Source organism: Notolepis coatsorum (genome assembly GCF_963971535.1).
Source record: "Notolepis coatsorum genome assembly, chromosome: 8".
NCBI lineage: Eukaryota > Metazoa > Chordata > Actinopteri > Aulopiformes > Paralepididae > Notolepis > Notolepis coatsorum.
The window spans coordinates 78,985,348-79,002,729 of record NC_140172.1 but is presented as its reverse complement, the minus strand read 5'-3'; the positions used below and the strand labels follow the sequence as shown (position 1 = coordinate 79,002,729).

The 17,382-nt window shown below is 42.5% G+C and overlaps 1 protein-coding gene across 5 annotated transcripts in view; it reads left to right on the top strand.

Annotated features, from left to right (window-relative positions):
• ccdc88ab (coiled-coil domain containing 88Ab) overlaps positions 1 to 17,382 on the top strand; it is a gene marked incomplete at its 3' end in the record, with an annotated part of 286,701 nt that overhangs the window by 59,027 nt on the left and 210,292 nt on the right. For all 5 annotated transcript variants that reach the window (XR_014620009.1, XM_084320114.1, XM_084320115.1 and 2 more), the window contains exon 3: positions 8,782 to 8,890. Coding sequence is in view for 4 of the 5 variants with exons in the window: in XM_084320114.1 (XP_084176240.1) it covers positions 8,782 to 8,890 (109 nt within the window). The remainder of the gene's footprint in view (positions 1 to 8,781; positions 8,891 to 17,382) is intronic.

Below are 17,382 nucleotides of genomic sequence, written 5' to 3'. Positions count from 1 at the left end.
CTCGAATGTTTCTCACAAACGGGGACAAATGTTGGTTGACTGTTGAAAGGTCATTAAGGTTATTTAAGCATTACATCACGCGCAGGAGTGGGTTGTGAGAATTAGACCATGCCTAGGGGTGGTCGTTAGACCCCCCTAGGCATGGTCTAATTATCACAACCCACGACTGCACGTGGTGTAATGGCTTTTATTACATGGCGTTTTCACATTCGCCGAAATGCTTGCTTGTGATTGGTCAACAGCCCCCCGACTGCGGTCATTATTTTTCGATAATGACCGCAGATTTTTCAATAATGACCGCAGAGCGCAGCTGTTCGCAATCAAGCCCACTGACACACACTGTTTCAGTGCTGCCGGCGATGACAGGGGGCGGAGCAACGAGCGGAGCCTGAACACAGCGGAGCCAGAACAGAGGCTGCTGCTCACGATAATAATAATAATCACTTTATTTGGGCTGACAGAGCCACAGAACTGCGATTTGTCAAATGAATTAGGTATATTGTTAGTAAGTTAGCCATGTAATAAGCGGGATAATGTATAGCTTTACTCGGTCATTGTCGCAAAATAATTGACCTTCACTGACGTTTAAAACACCTCGCCGAAGCGGCTCGGTATTTTAAACTCCGTGTCGGTCAATTATTTTGCGACAATGACCTCGTAGCTATACATTATCCCTTACTTATACAACTGGCGCATTCATCCAACCTTATTGCTATACAATAAACGCACATTAATTGAAGATTTATTGAGAAAAGCATCCGCCAGAAAAAGTTGTTCCCAAAAAAAAAAAAAGAGAAGTTGCCTCCATGTGGAAGCAGCTCGGAAGTGCATCCAACTGTTCTCAGTAAGACATCCAACAAACTAAGACATCCAACTGTCTTTCAACTAGGCATCCAACAAACTAAGACATCCAACTGTCTTTCAACTAGACATCCAACAAACTAAGACATCCAACTGTCTTTCAACTAGACATCCAACAAACTAAGACATCCAACTGTCTTTCAACTAGACATCCAACAAACTAACACATCCAACTTTTCTTATCTTTTTTAACCTACTTTCTATAGAACTTCATTCTTAGATGCTTATATAGAAAGTAGGTAAAACAACAAAACAAAAGTTTTCTTTGCCCTATAAGAGTTTTTTTTAAACCTACTTTCTATAGAAGCAGCTGGGAGGTGTGCTGTTTTAAGTGAGCGTGGATTATTGAATTGATTGATTGCTCATTTTATTACTGTCCGCCTTGTTTCCAACTGGTTTAGGCACTCTTTCGAAGTCGCTCTCTTTCGAAGTTGGTTAAGGTTAGAGTTTGGAATCAGGGCTGGTGGTCTATCGCCCTGCTCTAAAGACAAACTCTAACCTTAACCAACTTCGAAAGAGAGCGACTTCGAAAGAGTGCCTAAACTTAACCAGTTGGAAACAAGGCGGACAGTAATAAAATTTGCAATCAATTCAATAGTCCACGCTCACTTAAAACAGCGCACCTGTAGGTAAATTTTTTTTTGTGCAATTAATCAATCAATGAATTTGCGCGATTTTTATCACGACTCATGTCATGACCCATCAATTACATCATCCAACATTGTTTAAGCAACTACCACATTCGCCGTGACAGAATCGTTTTTCATTTAGTCTTTATGACCCTATTGATCCATATCCTTTCGTAATGTTTACTGTCCAGCTTGTCCGCCATCTTGCTTCACTTCTAAAAACTTGCATGGCGGAGTGATAGTAATGCGTTTGTGGGTGGGTCATGGGACCAAGAGCGTGGGGTTAGTACAAATACCCACGTGTAAGTTGACTGTTTCAGCCAATCAGAATCGAGAAATTTGCATGCCGTTGTATAATTATTTTTCATCCGCTCACTCGGATCACCGTGTGGTGAAACTCGACCCCGAAGCCCCAAACCCTGAGGCAGCAAACGTGGAGCTTGAGGTTCTGTAAAGGGAACAGGCTGACCGGCTCTACATTCCAGTTGGGCCATGCAAAATCAATTGTTTGGTTCCGGTTGCCGACCGACTTGTGCGACCCAAATTTATTTTATGAGTTTGTAAAAAAAGATTTTTTTTTATTTTTATTTTTTTACAATCAAGTTTAATTAAATCTTAGAAAAAAAGTGCAGTCCATGTCAATAATGAGAATATATAAAAAGCAAGTATTTCACTATTTGCACAGCTCTCTGACGTCATGATATTTAGTGAGTAGTATTTAGGGGTGGCATTTTTAATAGGGATGCCCCGATCACGTTTTTTGCCACCGATACCGATCACCGATCGTCGTGAGCCATATCGGCCGATACCGATCCGATACCGATTGTTTTTGATTAAAAAGAAATTAAAAATTATTTTATATAATTATTATTATTTATTTTTTTATAAAATATATATATTATATAATTAGACTTGTACTTGTATTATCTGCGAGACATCGCCACCACGCAACAAGTCAAAATGCTCGCTATCTGCAAACAGCTCCACTGTCTGTGTGTACTCTAGTAGCCTCCAGCTCCAAAAAGGATTCTCCGGCGCTGCAGCGGGACCCTATTGGTAACGTTATTGTGCTTTGGTCATTTCACATTCAGCAAGCCCTCAGCTCGAATACGCATTAAATCAATGTTATAAGACATTGATATCAAGAGCTATCTGTAGCTACTGCTAGCCGGCTAGATGACGTTAAGACAGAACTTTAGTTCAATGGGACATTTCGTTTTGAACAGTAAACTAACGTCAGCTAACGCAAGCTAACGCAAGCTAACGGAGGTATGAACATGGACTACTAGACTTTCTGGATCATTTGTTGATATCAGGAGCTATTGGTAGCTAGCCGGCTAAATACCGTTAGACAATGCCTACTAAACGTGAATAGTTGACTGGGTAATTTTGTTTAAACAGTAACGATAGCTAGGTAGCTAACGCTAGCGCAGGTCGAATGCACTACAGACTCGAGCAGAGGAGCCGCCTCTCAGTCCTCAGTGTTTACAAACTCTACACGGGGGCGGGCAGGGCTAGGGAGGAGGAGCAGCGGCAGTTTGCAGGTAGTGTGTGTCTGAGACAGACAGCGAGTAAGAGCTTCGCTTGATCGGTTTCCGCTATCAGCGAATATGACTCATTATCGGAATTCACAGATTGCATATTTATACTGAGTATCGGCCGATAACGATCGGTGGCCGATCGATCGATCGGGGCATCCCTAATTTTTAATACTACTACCTTTGTACATTGTACTTTTGTAGTACAGTGTAGTATATGGATATTAAAACCCTTTGGAGGCCAAACCCGAGATAAGTCGGGTTAACTCGCCAGGCTCTGGGCGCCAAACCCAAGAAATCTCGGGTTTTAATCGATATTTCTTTTATTCGCTATATCCATTCATTTTCATCCATCCAGCCTGACGTTATCATCCCCCCCCCTCACAGTGAGCTGTGGTGTTCCACAAGGAAGCATACTAGGACCGCTACTATTCCTAATTTATGCAAATGACATGTCGTCAGCTTTTGACTGCAACTTGTTCTTGTTCGCGGACGACTCAGCCCTGCTGGTCTCTGACAAGAACAAGTTACAGGTTGAAAAAACCCTCAGCTCAGAACTCTGCAGAATCTGCACCTGGCTCGCTGATAACAAACTATCATTACACCTGGGTAAAACACAGTCCATTCTCTTCTGATCAAATAACAAACTCAGCAAGACCGACAGCTTCTCAGTTAGAGTGGGTGACAATATTGTCACAAGCAGGGACCGAAACTAGAGAGCGCCACCCGCCATTTGCGCTCAGTTTTTACGTTTGGCGCCTCCCACTGAGACGTCTGAGCGCCATGTGGCGGGCAATCAAATAGTCATGTGAAAACCGAAAATCATGATCCAATTCTTTAGCGGAGTTCTCACTCGCTGTCTCAGCACAGACATGAAGCGTGCACTGCTGCTGCTGCTGCTGCTGCTGCTGCTGCTGCTGCTACCCCCTCCCCACCTGTTTCTGTATGCCTGCATGTAAACAGAGGCTATTGCCTCCGAGTCACCGTGACGTTAGTTAGCACTGCTGCTGCTGCTCCTACCCCTGTATGCCTGCATGTAAACGGAGGCTATTGCCTCCGAGTCACCGTGACGTTAGTTAGCACTGCTGCTGCTGCTCCTACCCCTGTATGCCTGCATGTAAACGGAGGCTATTGCCTCCGAGTCACCGTGACCAGGGAGCGAAATTTACTTTTTAACTCACCGGCCAGTGGCGGGTAGATGGGAAGAATCTACCCGCCAAGCATATTTCTTACCCGCCAACTTTTTTTTGATAAATTTTTTTCTTTTTTATTATTATTTTATATATATATTTTTTTTTAATAAAATATATATATTATATAATCATACTTGTGGTTGTGTTATCTGCGAGACATCGCCACCTCGCTGTCTGCAAACAGCTCCACTGTCTGTGTGTATACTCGAGTGGCCTCCAGCTCCAGCAAGGATTCTCCGGGGGTGCAGCTGGACCCTAAACGCTACATTCAGCATGCAAAAGAATTCTCCGGCGCTGCACCTGGACCCTAGTCAGCAGCCCTCACTCATGCGATGTAAACCAGGGACTCGAATACGCATGTTGTTGTTGTTATGTTGTAGGACATTGATGCCAAGAGCTATCTGTAGCTACTGCTGGATGGCGTTGGGACAACGCCTCAGTAGGCCTGCCGCGATAAGCAATAAATCGATTAATTGCCGCGATAATTAAAATGAATGCAATGATTTTGACGGGCGCGATTAATTGCTATTTGCGCGTTTGTTTTAATGAGGCGGACCCAGTGCCCCTTGTCAGTCACTGTCCGTGTTGGGAGGCGGGCCGCTGGCTTTACTACAGAGCACAGCACAGGAGCTCCGTGGGGCTAACGTTACCCCTCATTGTGTCTATTCTACTAGCATTAACGTTACTCATACAAACAGAGTAAACACAGTTTTCAATCAATCAATCAATAACAACATTAACGAGACCCTCGTTGTGTCTATTCTGCTAACGCTAACGTTACCTCTCATTGTGTCTATTCTACAAGCGTTAACGTTAGCTAGGCTGTCTATGCTTACGTTAACGAGCATTAGGCTAACAAGCTGTAACGTTACCAGTCGCGTCTATTTGCTAACGTTAGCATTAGGTAATAACCGGTTTAAAATGGATGGTGATTACCTCACGTTGTGTCTATTCTACTAGCATTAACGTTACTCATACAAACAATCAATAGCGAGTTATATTGATCACGCTATGTACGATAGCCATGCTAAAACGCTAGCACAACATTAGCACCTAACCTAACAACAAGCCTTAACAAGTCAGCGATCTTTTTGCGAGACTAAACTCTCCGCTCGGTGGCAAATTGTGTTGATGTCGGTTTTGTTTAATCAATAAATGAGGCAGAATACACAGTGACTGTATCCTTTGTTTATTGCACTTGTGCCTCCTGCAAACATAATGATTATGAAATCCTAGAGACGCGTCTCTATTCAGTGGTCTGCAGTGTTTCACGTGACTTTTCTGGTACCCAAAAAGTACCTGATAATCACAACAATACTTCCGGTCCGGTCGGTGGGCTTCAAAATAAAAGTCTTAAACACCGGAAAAGACGGAGCGGTGGGCTTCAAAATAAAAGTTTTGGGAAATAAATTTCTCCAAAAAAAAAATTCTCTAACCGGTCGCAATAATATCGCTTATCGCGATATTTTCGGGGGCAATTAATCGCCCAGCAAAATGTGTTATCGTGGCAGGCCTACGCCTCAGTGAACTATTTAGTTTACTGCGACATTTCGTAGTGACTAGTTACCTAGCCAACGGAGGTATTATGCACTGGACTATTGCTGGAGGATTTGTTGATGTCGGGAGCTATCCGTAGCTAGCCGGCTGGATAACGTTACACAATGCCTCGTGTATTAAACTAAGTGAATAGTTGACTGGGTCATTTTGTAACGGTAGCTAACGTTATCTCACGAAGGTCCCACACTGACTAGACTAACGTCACAGTGAGGCAATAGCCTCTGTTTACATGCAGGCATACAGGGGTAGGAGCAGCAGTGCTAAGTGCTAACTAACGTCACGGTGACTCGGAGGCAATAGCCTCTGTTTACATGCAGCATACAGAAACAGGTGGGGAGGGGGTAGCAGCAGCAGTGCGCGGTGCGCGCTTCATGTCTGCTGAGACAGCGAGTGAGAACTCCGCTAAAGAATTTGATCATGATTTTCGGTTTTCACATGACTATTTGATTGAGCGCCACACGGCGCTCAGACGTCTCAGTGGGAGGCGCCAAACGTAAAAACTGAGCGCAAATGGCGGGTGGCGCTCTCTAATTTCGGTCCCTGACCGTGACGTTAGTTAGCACTGCTGCTGCTGCTCCTACCCCTGTATGCCTGCATGTAAACAGAGGCTATTGCCTCCGAGTCACCGTGACGTTAGTCTAGTCAGTGTGGGACCTTCGTGAGATAACGTTAGCTACCGTTACAAAATGACCCAGTCAACTATTCACTTAGTTTAATACATGAGGCATTGTGTAACGTTATCCAGCCGGCTAGCTACTGATAGCTCCAGACATCAACAAATCCTCCAGCAATAGTCCAGTGCATAATACCTCTGTTGGCTAGGTAACTAGTCACTACGAAATGTCGCAGTAAACTAAATAGTTCACTGAGGCGTTGTCCCAACGCCATCCAGCAGTAGCTACAGATAGCTCCTGGCATCAATGTCCTACAACAACAACATGCGTATTCGAGTCCCTGGTTTACATCGCATGAGTGAGGGCTGCTGAATAGGGTCCAGCTGTAGCTCAGGAGAATCCTTTTGCATGCTGAATGTAGCGTTTAGGGTCCAGCTGCACCCCCGGAGAATCCTTGCTGAAGCTGGAGGCCACTCGAGTATACACACAGACAGTGGAGCTGTTTGCAGACAGCGAGGTGGCGATGTCTCGCAGATAACACAATCACAAGTATGATTATATAATATATATATTTTATTAAATTTTTTTATATAAAATAATAATAATAATGGCCGGTGAGTCAAAAAGTTAATTTCGCTCCCTGGTCACAAGGAAAGATGAAATTACATACCTAGGTTCCATCCTAGAGGCAAATCTTTCCTGTGACAAAATGGCATCCAATGTAATCAAAAAAGTCAACCAACAAACTAGATTCTTGTACCGGATCTCTTCTCTGGTAAACAAGAATACGCAGGAGCACTCATTCAAGGGTACTACGACTATGCTTGCACCTCATGGTACCAAAGCACCTCAAAGGCGCCAAAAAACAAGATTACAAACATCACAAAACTGGTCAGACTACTACTTGACCTTACTCCTAGAACCCACCTCACCCCTGCCCACTTTGACTACCTAGGATGGCTTAGAGTAGATGACAGAGTACAGCAACTTGCAATGGGCCTGGTCTACAAGATACACTACACGACTAAGGTACCCATGTACATGTCAAAATACTTACCAAAGGTCAGTGGATACCACGACCACAACACCAGAGGGAGCTCCACAAATCATGTTAAACCCAGATTCGGCTCAAACAAGGGACTAAACACGTTTCGCAATTATGCCACATCAATGTGGAACGCCCTACCCAAAGCTGTAAAGGAATGTGAATCACTACCCACTTTCAAAACCACTCTCAAAGAGCACCTATGAGAGACTGCAATTCAAAACTGGCCCCTGTAAATGTCCTAACCCAACCCCCTCCAATGTACAGTAAATGTCCTAACCCAATAATACACGAGACCCTCTTCTTGGAACCAAGTATGGTTTTGTCGATATTCCAATGTACAGTTTTGCTTGTACAGTTGTACAGTTTCCCCCACCCCGCTGTTGCTGGTCTGGACTGGTCCTCTGAGCTCCTCTCCAGTCAAACATACTGTTGCTGGTCTGGACTGGTCCTGTGAGCTCCTCTCCAGTCAAACATACTGTTGCTGGTCTGGACTGGTCCTCTGAGCTCCTCTCCAGTCAAACATACTGTTGCCGGTCTGGACTGGTCCTCTGAGCTCCTCTCCAGTTGAGCTTTCACTGCTCTGGGCTATCGTTGTGTAACGTGTCGTATCTCTAGAGCCTTCTTTCTCTCCTTCACGTGAAGTTAAAACTAAGTGAAAGTTAAACCTAAAATAGCTGCTGTCTGCACATTCAGTTTATAATGTATTTTACAAATTTCTTATTTGAATGTGGGCACTGATATGTGAACATTATCTAAATGGGTTTCATTTATATTTATATATATATATAGGCAGCTAGCTTAACACAAGGACTGGGAGCAGTAGGGAGCAGCTAGCCTAGCTTAGCACAAGGACTGGGAGCAGTAGGGAGCAGCTAGCCTAGCTTAGCACAAATACTGGAAGCGGTAGGGAGCAGCTAGCCTAGCTTAGCACAAGGACTGGCAGCAGTAGGGAGCAGCTAGCCTAGCTTAGTACAAGGACTGGGAGCAGTAAGGAGCAGCTAGCCTAGCTTAGCACAAGGACTGGAAGCGGTAGGGAGCAGCTAGCCTAGCTTAGCACAAATACTGGAAGCAGTAGGGAGCAGCTAGCCTAGCTCCGTCACAGGTGAAGAAATACAGCTTCCAACAATCTCAAAACTGATTCAGATTCCTTTATTGGCAAATAAGTATATTCCCAAAATGTGGGGAGTGTTCCTTTAATCCCAGAACAGGGCACCAGGAGGTTTTAATTAACTAATTGTCAATCAATTTGTATTTTACTCTTATTTAAACGTCCTCAACATGTGTTTTGATCACCCATTTTACAACATGCTTTGTTAACTCTGTCTTTCTTTGTTCCTACAGAAATCCCAAGGCCAGTGTCCAGAGGACCAATAAGAAAGTGAACAATGATTCCACATTGCGCATCCAGAACCTCTCTATTCTCATCAGGCAGATCAAGGCCTACTATCAAGTAAGGGAGGGGTCCTAGCAGCCCCCTAGCTTTGTTTTTCACCTTCTGGGAAAACATCAAAGTAAAAAATGGCTATTGCCAAAACTAGGGATGTCCGATATTATCGGCCTACCGATATTGGCATTAAAATGTGATATCGGTATCTGTTTAATTTTTTTTTTTTTTTTTTTTAACATTTCTATAACCTTTATTTACCCAGGCAAGCAAGTAAGAACAAATTCAGATTTTATTTATCGTCAAAAGTATGCATAAATTAAGAGTTGGACAATATCGGTATATTGGTATCGGTAAAAAAGCCAATATCGAGCATCCCTAGAACATTTCTTTCATGTAATGAAGTGAAGGTTTGACATCATGTCTTTAGTGAAGTTATGGTAAAGTGAAGGCTTGACATCATGTCTTTAATGAAGTTATAGTAAAGTGAAGGTTTGACATTGTGTCTTTAGTGAAGTTATGGTAAAGTGAAGGTTTGACATCATGTCTTTAGTGAAGTTATGCTAAAGTGAAGGTTTGACATCATGTCTTTAGTGAAGTTATGGTAAAGTGAAGGTTTGACATCATGTCTTTAGTGAAGTTATGGTAAAGTGAAGGTTTGACATCATGTCTTTAGTGAAGTTATGGTAAAGTGAAGGTTTGACATCATGTCTTTAGTGAAGTTATGGTAAAGTGAAGGTTTGACATCACCTAGATACCGCTGGGTTTACTTTGGTACTGTGTGGAACCCTTTGCTCTAGACTAATCACCCCTGAGTTTACTTTGTTACTGTGGAACCCTTTTCTGTAGAGTGTAGACTAATAACATCACTCCTGGGTTTACTTTGGTACTGTGTGGAACCCTTTTCTGTAGACAATAACGGACAGATAATATGATAACCAGGTGGAATACAATTTTATGGAATGTAAACTAAGTTAAAATAGAAGCATACTAGAATATAATATAATTATGAAATAAAAATAGGCCACGGATGTACAACTGTCAAATAAAAAGGTGGAATAAAATGCAATGCGATATAAAACAAATTCTGTAGAGTGTTGACTAATAAATCACTCCTGGGTTTACTTTGGTACTGTGTGGAACCCTTTGCTGTAGACTAATCACCCCTGGGTTTACTTTGGTACTATGTGGAACCCTTTGCTGTAGACTAATCACCCCTGAGTTTACTTTGGTACTGTGGAACTCTTTGCTGTAGTCTAATCTAATGTAATAATAACTCACTCCTGGGGTGTGTATGGAACTGGCCTTTGGCTCAGGAGGTATAGCAGTTGTCTGGTAATCCAGAGGTTCCCGGTTCGATTCCCGCTCCTCCCGGGCAGCGTGTCAAAGTGTCCTTGAGCAAGACACTTAACCCCTAATTGCTCCCCAATGAGCAGGTTGGCACCTTGCATGGCTGCCTCCACGGTCAGTGTGTGAATGTGTGACATGAATGGGTAAAATGTGAGAAACAAATTGTAAAAGCGCTTTGGATAAAAGCTGCTATATAAATGCACCATTTACCATTTACAACACTAAGAATAATTTACAACACTAAGAATAAGAATATTAAGTTCAGTTAACATTAGGGGTGTAATGGTACACACGTTCGTACCGAACCGTTTCGGTACAGGACCTTCGGTTCAGTGTACCAAACGAGTGTACCAAACGAATACAATGTTTCTTTAACCACTAACGGAACGCTGCAGAACTTTTTTCAAAACTCCCAAGTTCACCCCCTTCCCAAAATATAACTTGTGCAAAGGGCCGGATGTTGTTCGTTCAGCCCACGCTGCACTGAGAGATGACCTGTAATAGCATAGCCTCATAGTATCGCAAACGTCAAGCCAGAGCTAGAAGACCTACCCCCCCCCCAAGCCGGTAATTACCGGTATTTGACCGGCAAAATCTGTTGAAGTCCGACATATTTAATCTCTCCGGTCATAATGTCCGGTGAAAATAATTCCCTCTAAGCACAATTTGATTATTTGAATTGTATTAAAATAGGCTAAAATGAAATAGCCTATGGGATGAACGAAACAATTATTACATTTGTTTCATCGTTGCTTCACCAAGCAGGTCTAAAAATAATGACAACGACGTTGTCAGCGAGAGCTTAGTGCTGGGTTTGCGAGTGCATGTGCAGCTGCAGAGCCACAGAACCCACCAGCAGTGCCGGCACAGTGCAGTACTCTAATTCAGCCATTGGCAATTCGGCTGTTGGGTGGGGGGCGCTGCTGAGCGGTCCCCAGATAGGGCCTGAAAACAGCTGCATCTCTGGTTCTGCAGCGGCATACTCTCGCAAATAAGTCGTTGGGAGGTGGAGATTCATCACGCAAACTCACGATAATGTTGCCGTCTCTCTCTGCCAAATTTCTCAGTTCTTCGCTTGATATAATTAATACAAATGTCCAATATAACGGAATTCGTTAGCTCATAAAAATGTGATTATAACAGACTGCTGTTTATTAAAGGGGAACTATTTTACTATTTCTTTCACTATTTGGGCACTTTTACACAATTCCTGTGAGTCTATGGAACACCTCTGTAATATATTATTTTTTTTTCTTCATGGTTTTGTATTTCTAATCAAGTCCTCCAAAACAGCATTTTTCTACCTCAAGATCTCGAGCCGTTTTGAGGCTGGGCTCCAACCACTGTGTGCAGCTCATCATGTACCTCGCCATTATCATGCAGCGGTGTCTTTCTGACATCACAAATCATCACATTTTCAGATGACTCAGTTCAGTGAGGGTGAATATTGTGAGAGGAGAATTGGAAGAATGCGCCAATATGAGAATTAGAGACATAGATCATATTAATATAAGTTCACATAGCTAGGAAACAATGCTAAACACTCAAAAAGGCCATTTATAAGATAGTTCCCCTTTAATGTCGGGCCGACTGCCCACAGACACCTATTTGATTTAAAGTCAGCAGCAGCAGCACGGAGTCTCGGGACTTATTTTATTTGGAATATAATGACTGTATACGCAAAAGTAGCCTAGTTTTAAGTTAAAATATTATAAATCTACATGCCTTGAGGATGTCATTCTTTATATAGCCTGCCTATCAATTGTTTTTAAGATCAATAAACTCTGACCGGAATTTCTCATTTGACCGGTAGATTGAAATCTACCGGACACTGAGGCCGGCAACAATTTTTTCTAACGGAAACCCTGACACACACACAGATGCACACACCCTCTCTCTTTCAGTGCGTGGGGAGGAATTGGTGCTAGATTGAGAAGGGGCTGTCTCTCTGAGGTTAAATTAATGAAAGTTTACTGCATATAGAACGGACATTCATACACAGCAACGAGCCTCCGAACAAGGTGAAACTTGGAAGGATGTGACTTTTGGGAGGGTTCCAAATCAAAAACATTTTAAAGCCTTTGTTTGCCCACATTTCTGCAAGTATCCTTACACTCCTTGATATTGAAGAAGAAAAAGTAAAATAAAGTTCAAATAGTGAATAATGTTAACATTATGTTGTACTGTATTCATAAATAACATGCTGCTTTTAAAACACAGACTGGCAGGCTTCCTCCAATAGTCTTTGAACACAGAGTCACATGTGCCCTGGACACACACACACACCCTTTCAGATCATTAATGAATGGGATTGTTAAGGAGACCCAGTGACTGATCTGAAATCAGTCTCAAGATATTGCTGCAGAGCCTCAGGAAGCCAAAGCCCTGGCTGCTTGGGTGTGAATGGTTCCCTCTGTTCCACATTCAGTTCCCGGCCTTAAGGCAACACCTCAAACCAAAGTAGAGTTGGTGATGATGCTGGGGAACAAAACACAGGACTACTCTTTACTCCACATTCCATAGTTTAAAGATGGCTGACTGCAATAAACAAGTCTCCACACTCCCAACACCACAGAGAAATTATAAATGACTATCCAACACTGTCAGCTAGTAAGAACTCTTCCTCACTAATGCCCTAGACTCTAGAGAAATGAAAAATGGAACATCTAAACTGACTGTTTCAGGTCTTAACACATTGAGTGCCATGCCCCTTCCGGGAAGTGCATCTGGCCTTGCCGTCCATTAACCCCATGTAATTGCTCACCTTGTTTGTAGAGCTAAACCTATATTTTATATTATAGCTATGGGTCTAATAACGCCGTCGATTGTCAGTGAGTTGCTTCCAGTCAACGTGCAAAAAACGGATTATTTTTTCATCCGTACATTTCCGTTTTATACGGTCTTTGAATATGAATATAGTTTGGGTGCTTCTGAGTAATTCCAGGAAAAAGACTTGATAATAGCGTTTTTGTGTAATTCACTTATCACATTGTCATTTTTCGCCTGATTATCGAATCTTCCTGAAATTAATGCTAGATTATCATTATTATGTCTCCTCATGCATACATGAAATGGGCCCTGAAGCGCGGCGCTCCCCCCCCTCCCCTCCTGCACCCAACGGTAAACAGCCACACACAGCACACACAGACGGCTTCAATCGCGGGAGAAAGAAATATCAGATCAATGCAAGATTGGATGTAGAGTCCTTACCTGGTCTCTGAAGTAATGCAAAAAAAAATTCAAATGATCTGATCGCCATTCCAGTTATCCACAGCGATCCTGTCTCCGACGTTATTGGGCATTGCACATGAACGGCCGGGTGGGGTCAGTTGTCCAAGCCATCCCTACAAGCGCGTGTTTTGCCGGCGTGTTTAGGACCCGCCCCCACGCCGCAGCTCGGTAGAAAAAATAAACTACACAGTTTCTAATGGAGTGCAATAGCGGCTGAAGGCGTTAGAGGGCGGTATAAGACCGTCTGCCAGCTCAGACACATTCAGAACAGTATGCACAAGGTGCCCCGCTGAATTATGAATGGCAATAGCGAATAAAAGAAATACAGTGATAAAAACGTAGATCTACGTTTCCGGCACTCAACCGTCGGGCGACAGAAACGTAGTTCTACGTGAACGGCACCCAAAGGGTTGAGATGGAACATGTAAACAACTGAAAGTTATGGGTCTTAACACTTTCCGTGCCAGACCCGATGATAGTCGGGTTAACTCGCCGAACGTTCAGCGCCAGACCCAAGTATAGTCGGGTTTTGGCCGTTATTTCTTTTATTTGATATGTCCATTCATTATTATCCATCCAGGGAGCCTGGTGTTATCATTGGGAATGGGTCTGAGATCGCAAAAGTCCAATAGGTAGGTTGCGGCCGGTATTACACATCCTTTGAAACTCTGTGTATTGTGGTGTGCGTCGATTATATAGGTCCGGGCGGACTTTTCCTTGTCGGGCATGACGAGCGGTTATAACGCATGGATTGATACGAATCAAACACTCCCGATTCATGTTCTTTGGTGGATTATGTTGGCGACACGATCGACATCAATACTTGGAATGGGGATCAGATAATTGGAATATTCTTTTTGGGGTACATCCTAGTCAAGGTAAGGGCTATATGGTATCAATCTTGCGTTGATCCAAGAATTCCTTCATTGCGATCGGAGCGTATGTGTGTAATGTACTGTGTAACGTATTCCGTTGGTGACGATCAAAGCATAAAAAAACTACCCCCCCCCCTTTCATGCATTCATGATGAAACATAATACCTATAATCTAGATTCGATTTGAGAATAGTAGCTAGTCCAGTCAAGAAACGACAACGCTTTTAGTAGAATACACGCATATGGCTATTACGCAGCCTTTTGGGAATTACCCTAGACCAGGGGTCAGCAACCTTTTTGACATGGAGTGCCTGTTTGAAATATAGTTGTAACTAGTGTGCCTCAACAATATTCCATGCATCGTAATTTTTTTCTTCTCATAATCAGGTCTTTTTAATGATAATTTTTACATTATTACATCATTATTGTTATTGTTATTATTAACAATATTATTATGATGGTTGTATCAACCCTAAATCTGAGTTGGGGGGGGGGGGGGGGGGGGGGGAATGCAATGCAGACAAACAGCTGCATACAGTGCGACCATTTCACTCACATTTGCCCATTAATTTTTGGACACATCACACACCGAGTACGTGTGCTGTCATAGCTCCACCTACAGGCCTAATGGAGAACACCAGGATGTGAATGGAGGGTGAATGTGAGGTATATCGTGTAAATAAGTTTTGATTGATCGCAAGACTACACTGTAAAAAGAAAATTATTAGTTACTAGAACTTAAAAATATTGAGTTCAGTTACTGTGCATTAAGGTTTTCAGTTTTCAATCCATAATAAGTTAACAGAAAAATAAGTACACAACCACATTATTTCAACCTAATAAAACTATGTTTATTGTCATTGTTTTAAGAACACAAGTTGACTTGGTAATACTCACATTTTGAGTAAAAAAATGGCTTTTATAACATGTGCAATGTTCAATGAAATAGAAAAATAAATAATACAATTTGTTGATTAATCCCACTGGTCACAATGGTGACCGTAATAATGTTTTTGTTATAAGGCTCTGCAAATGTTACTGAATGATGTAGCAATGTATTTCCAGCTAAATTGAAATAATAAACAAATAAAGGGTCTCAATTAAATATGTGGAAGTAAAAAGAACCTGTGGGAGGATTTCAACAAGATAAATGCGACAACAGTGCAAAATAGTTCACTATAATATTTCAAAAAAAAAAAAAAAAATCTTTTTTAAATTTTTTTTAGTGCTGCCCCCTGTACCTATGCAAATGCCCCCGCGTGCCTATGCAGGCACGCGTGCCTAGGGTTGCCTACCCCTGCCCTAGACCACTCTAAAACTATACTTATATTCACCACGGTATAAAACGGGAATGTATGGATAAAAAAAACATTTCTTTTTCACATATTGAACGATAGATGCTTGATGTCAAATAGGCAATAGTATTATATCCATAGCTATAATATATAATATAGTTTTAGCCCTGCAAACACCGCCACGTATTCCTATTAGGGGTGTAACAATGCATCGATTAATGGAAATGCATCGATTCTAATGTGTTAGAATCGATGCATCGATTTGAATATGTTAGAACGATTATAATCTAAATTAATCGGAATAAATAAAAATGTGTATTGTTTTTATTGACATATAGTCCATTCATGCTGAGTGATCAGTTCCCCCAGCCACATTTGTGTATTCAAATCTTTTGGGGGAATTAACTGATAGAACATTTATTGAAAATGTATCAAATGTATCGAATCGAATGGAATCGTGGTCAAATGAAGAGATTTCATGATGCATTGAATCGTTGCCTGAATAATCGTAATAAAAATGTATCATTATGAGGTCGCATTGTTACACCCCTAATTCCTATGCTCGAAAGTGTTGGCCTTTCAACCACTCAGTAAACAGCGCCCTCTGGTGCTGAATGGGTTAAAGGAACATGCCAACTTTTTGGGAAATTTGTTTATTTGCCATCTACCCTGGAGTTAGACGAGCAGATGCATACCATTTTCTTCCCTGTGCATGCATTAGGCTTAGGGAACAGCCGCACCGTTAGCCTATCTTAGGTCGCTTTCACACAGGGGCTGTTTGGTCCGGACTATCGGACCAGAATTCGATAGTCCGGTTTTTCGGGTTCGTGTGAATGCCCGTCGAACTCGGTCCGCGGACCAAACACACAAACTCTGGTCCGACCAAAAACATAGGTCTCGGTTCGCTTCATCTGACCAAACGCGGACCAAATATAGGAAGTGCTTATTATTACCACTGCTCGCAGCATTCACTGCAAAACAAGCACACTGCATCTATCTATCTCTCTATCTCTCTATCTATCTCTCTATCTCTATCTCTCTATCTATCTATCTATCTATCTATCTACAAAACAAGCACGCCTACACATATGGGCAGAAGACAGCTACTTGTGGGCACTCATAAAAACAACGTGGTGTACAAGTTGTTCAGCGAGAGGATGGTGGTAATGAGCTTCAATAGAACAATGGATCAATGCCACGTCAAAACTCGCCTCCGCTGATCTGGAGGGCTCGCAGTCCACACACAGACACACACACACGGGCTCGCAGCCACACACACATTTCCACTGTCCAATAGACGAGCGCCCTTTTCGACCGCGTGACATTGTTCACAAACTTCGGTGCGCCTGACAGATTGCTATGTGAACGCAGGCGAACCAAATGAAGAATGCAACAATGTTGCAACTTCACCACCAGAACCGCACAGAGTCCACCAAAACTATATGTGAAAGCGACCTTAGCGTCATTCACTGGAAGTAGGTGTGCCAGTGTAGCCTAGTTCCCAACGGTCACGAAATACACGTCAAATACAACTCCACAACGTTCCTGTAAACATGTTGTGACCTTTGTATTTACCACGTGGAGAAAATAAATAAATAAAGATTTAGACATTTTAGTTTTCTAAGCAGATATACTCGGAACTACTTTTTGCCGAACCACTGCTGCCTGGGCGCAGTGATTTCATCACCTCAAAAGCCCTGTTTTTAAAAAAAAAATCCATATTATGGATAGGAAGCGAGAGCATATCACCAGGGTTATCAAGTGGGTAGCTCCCTTCACTGGTGTTTTGTCAAGTTAGGCCCACGAC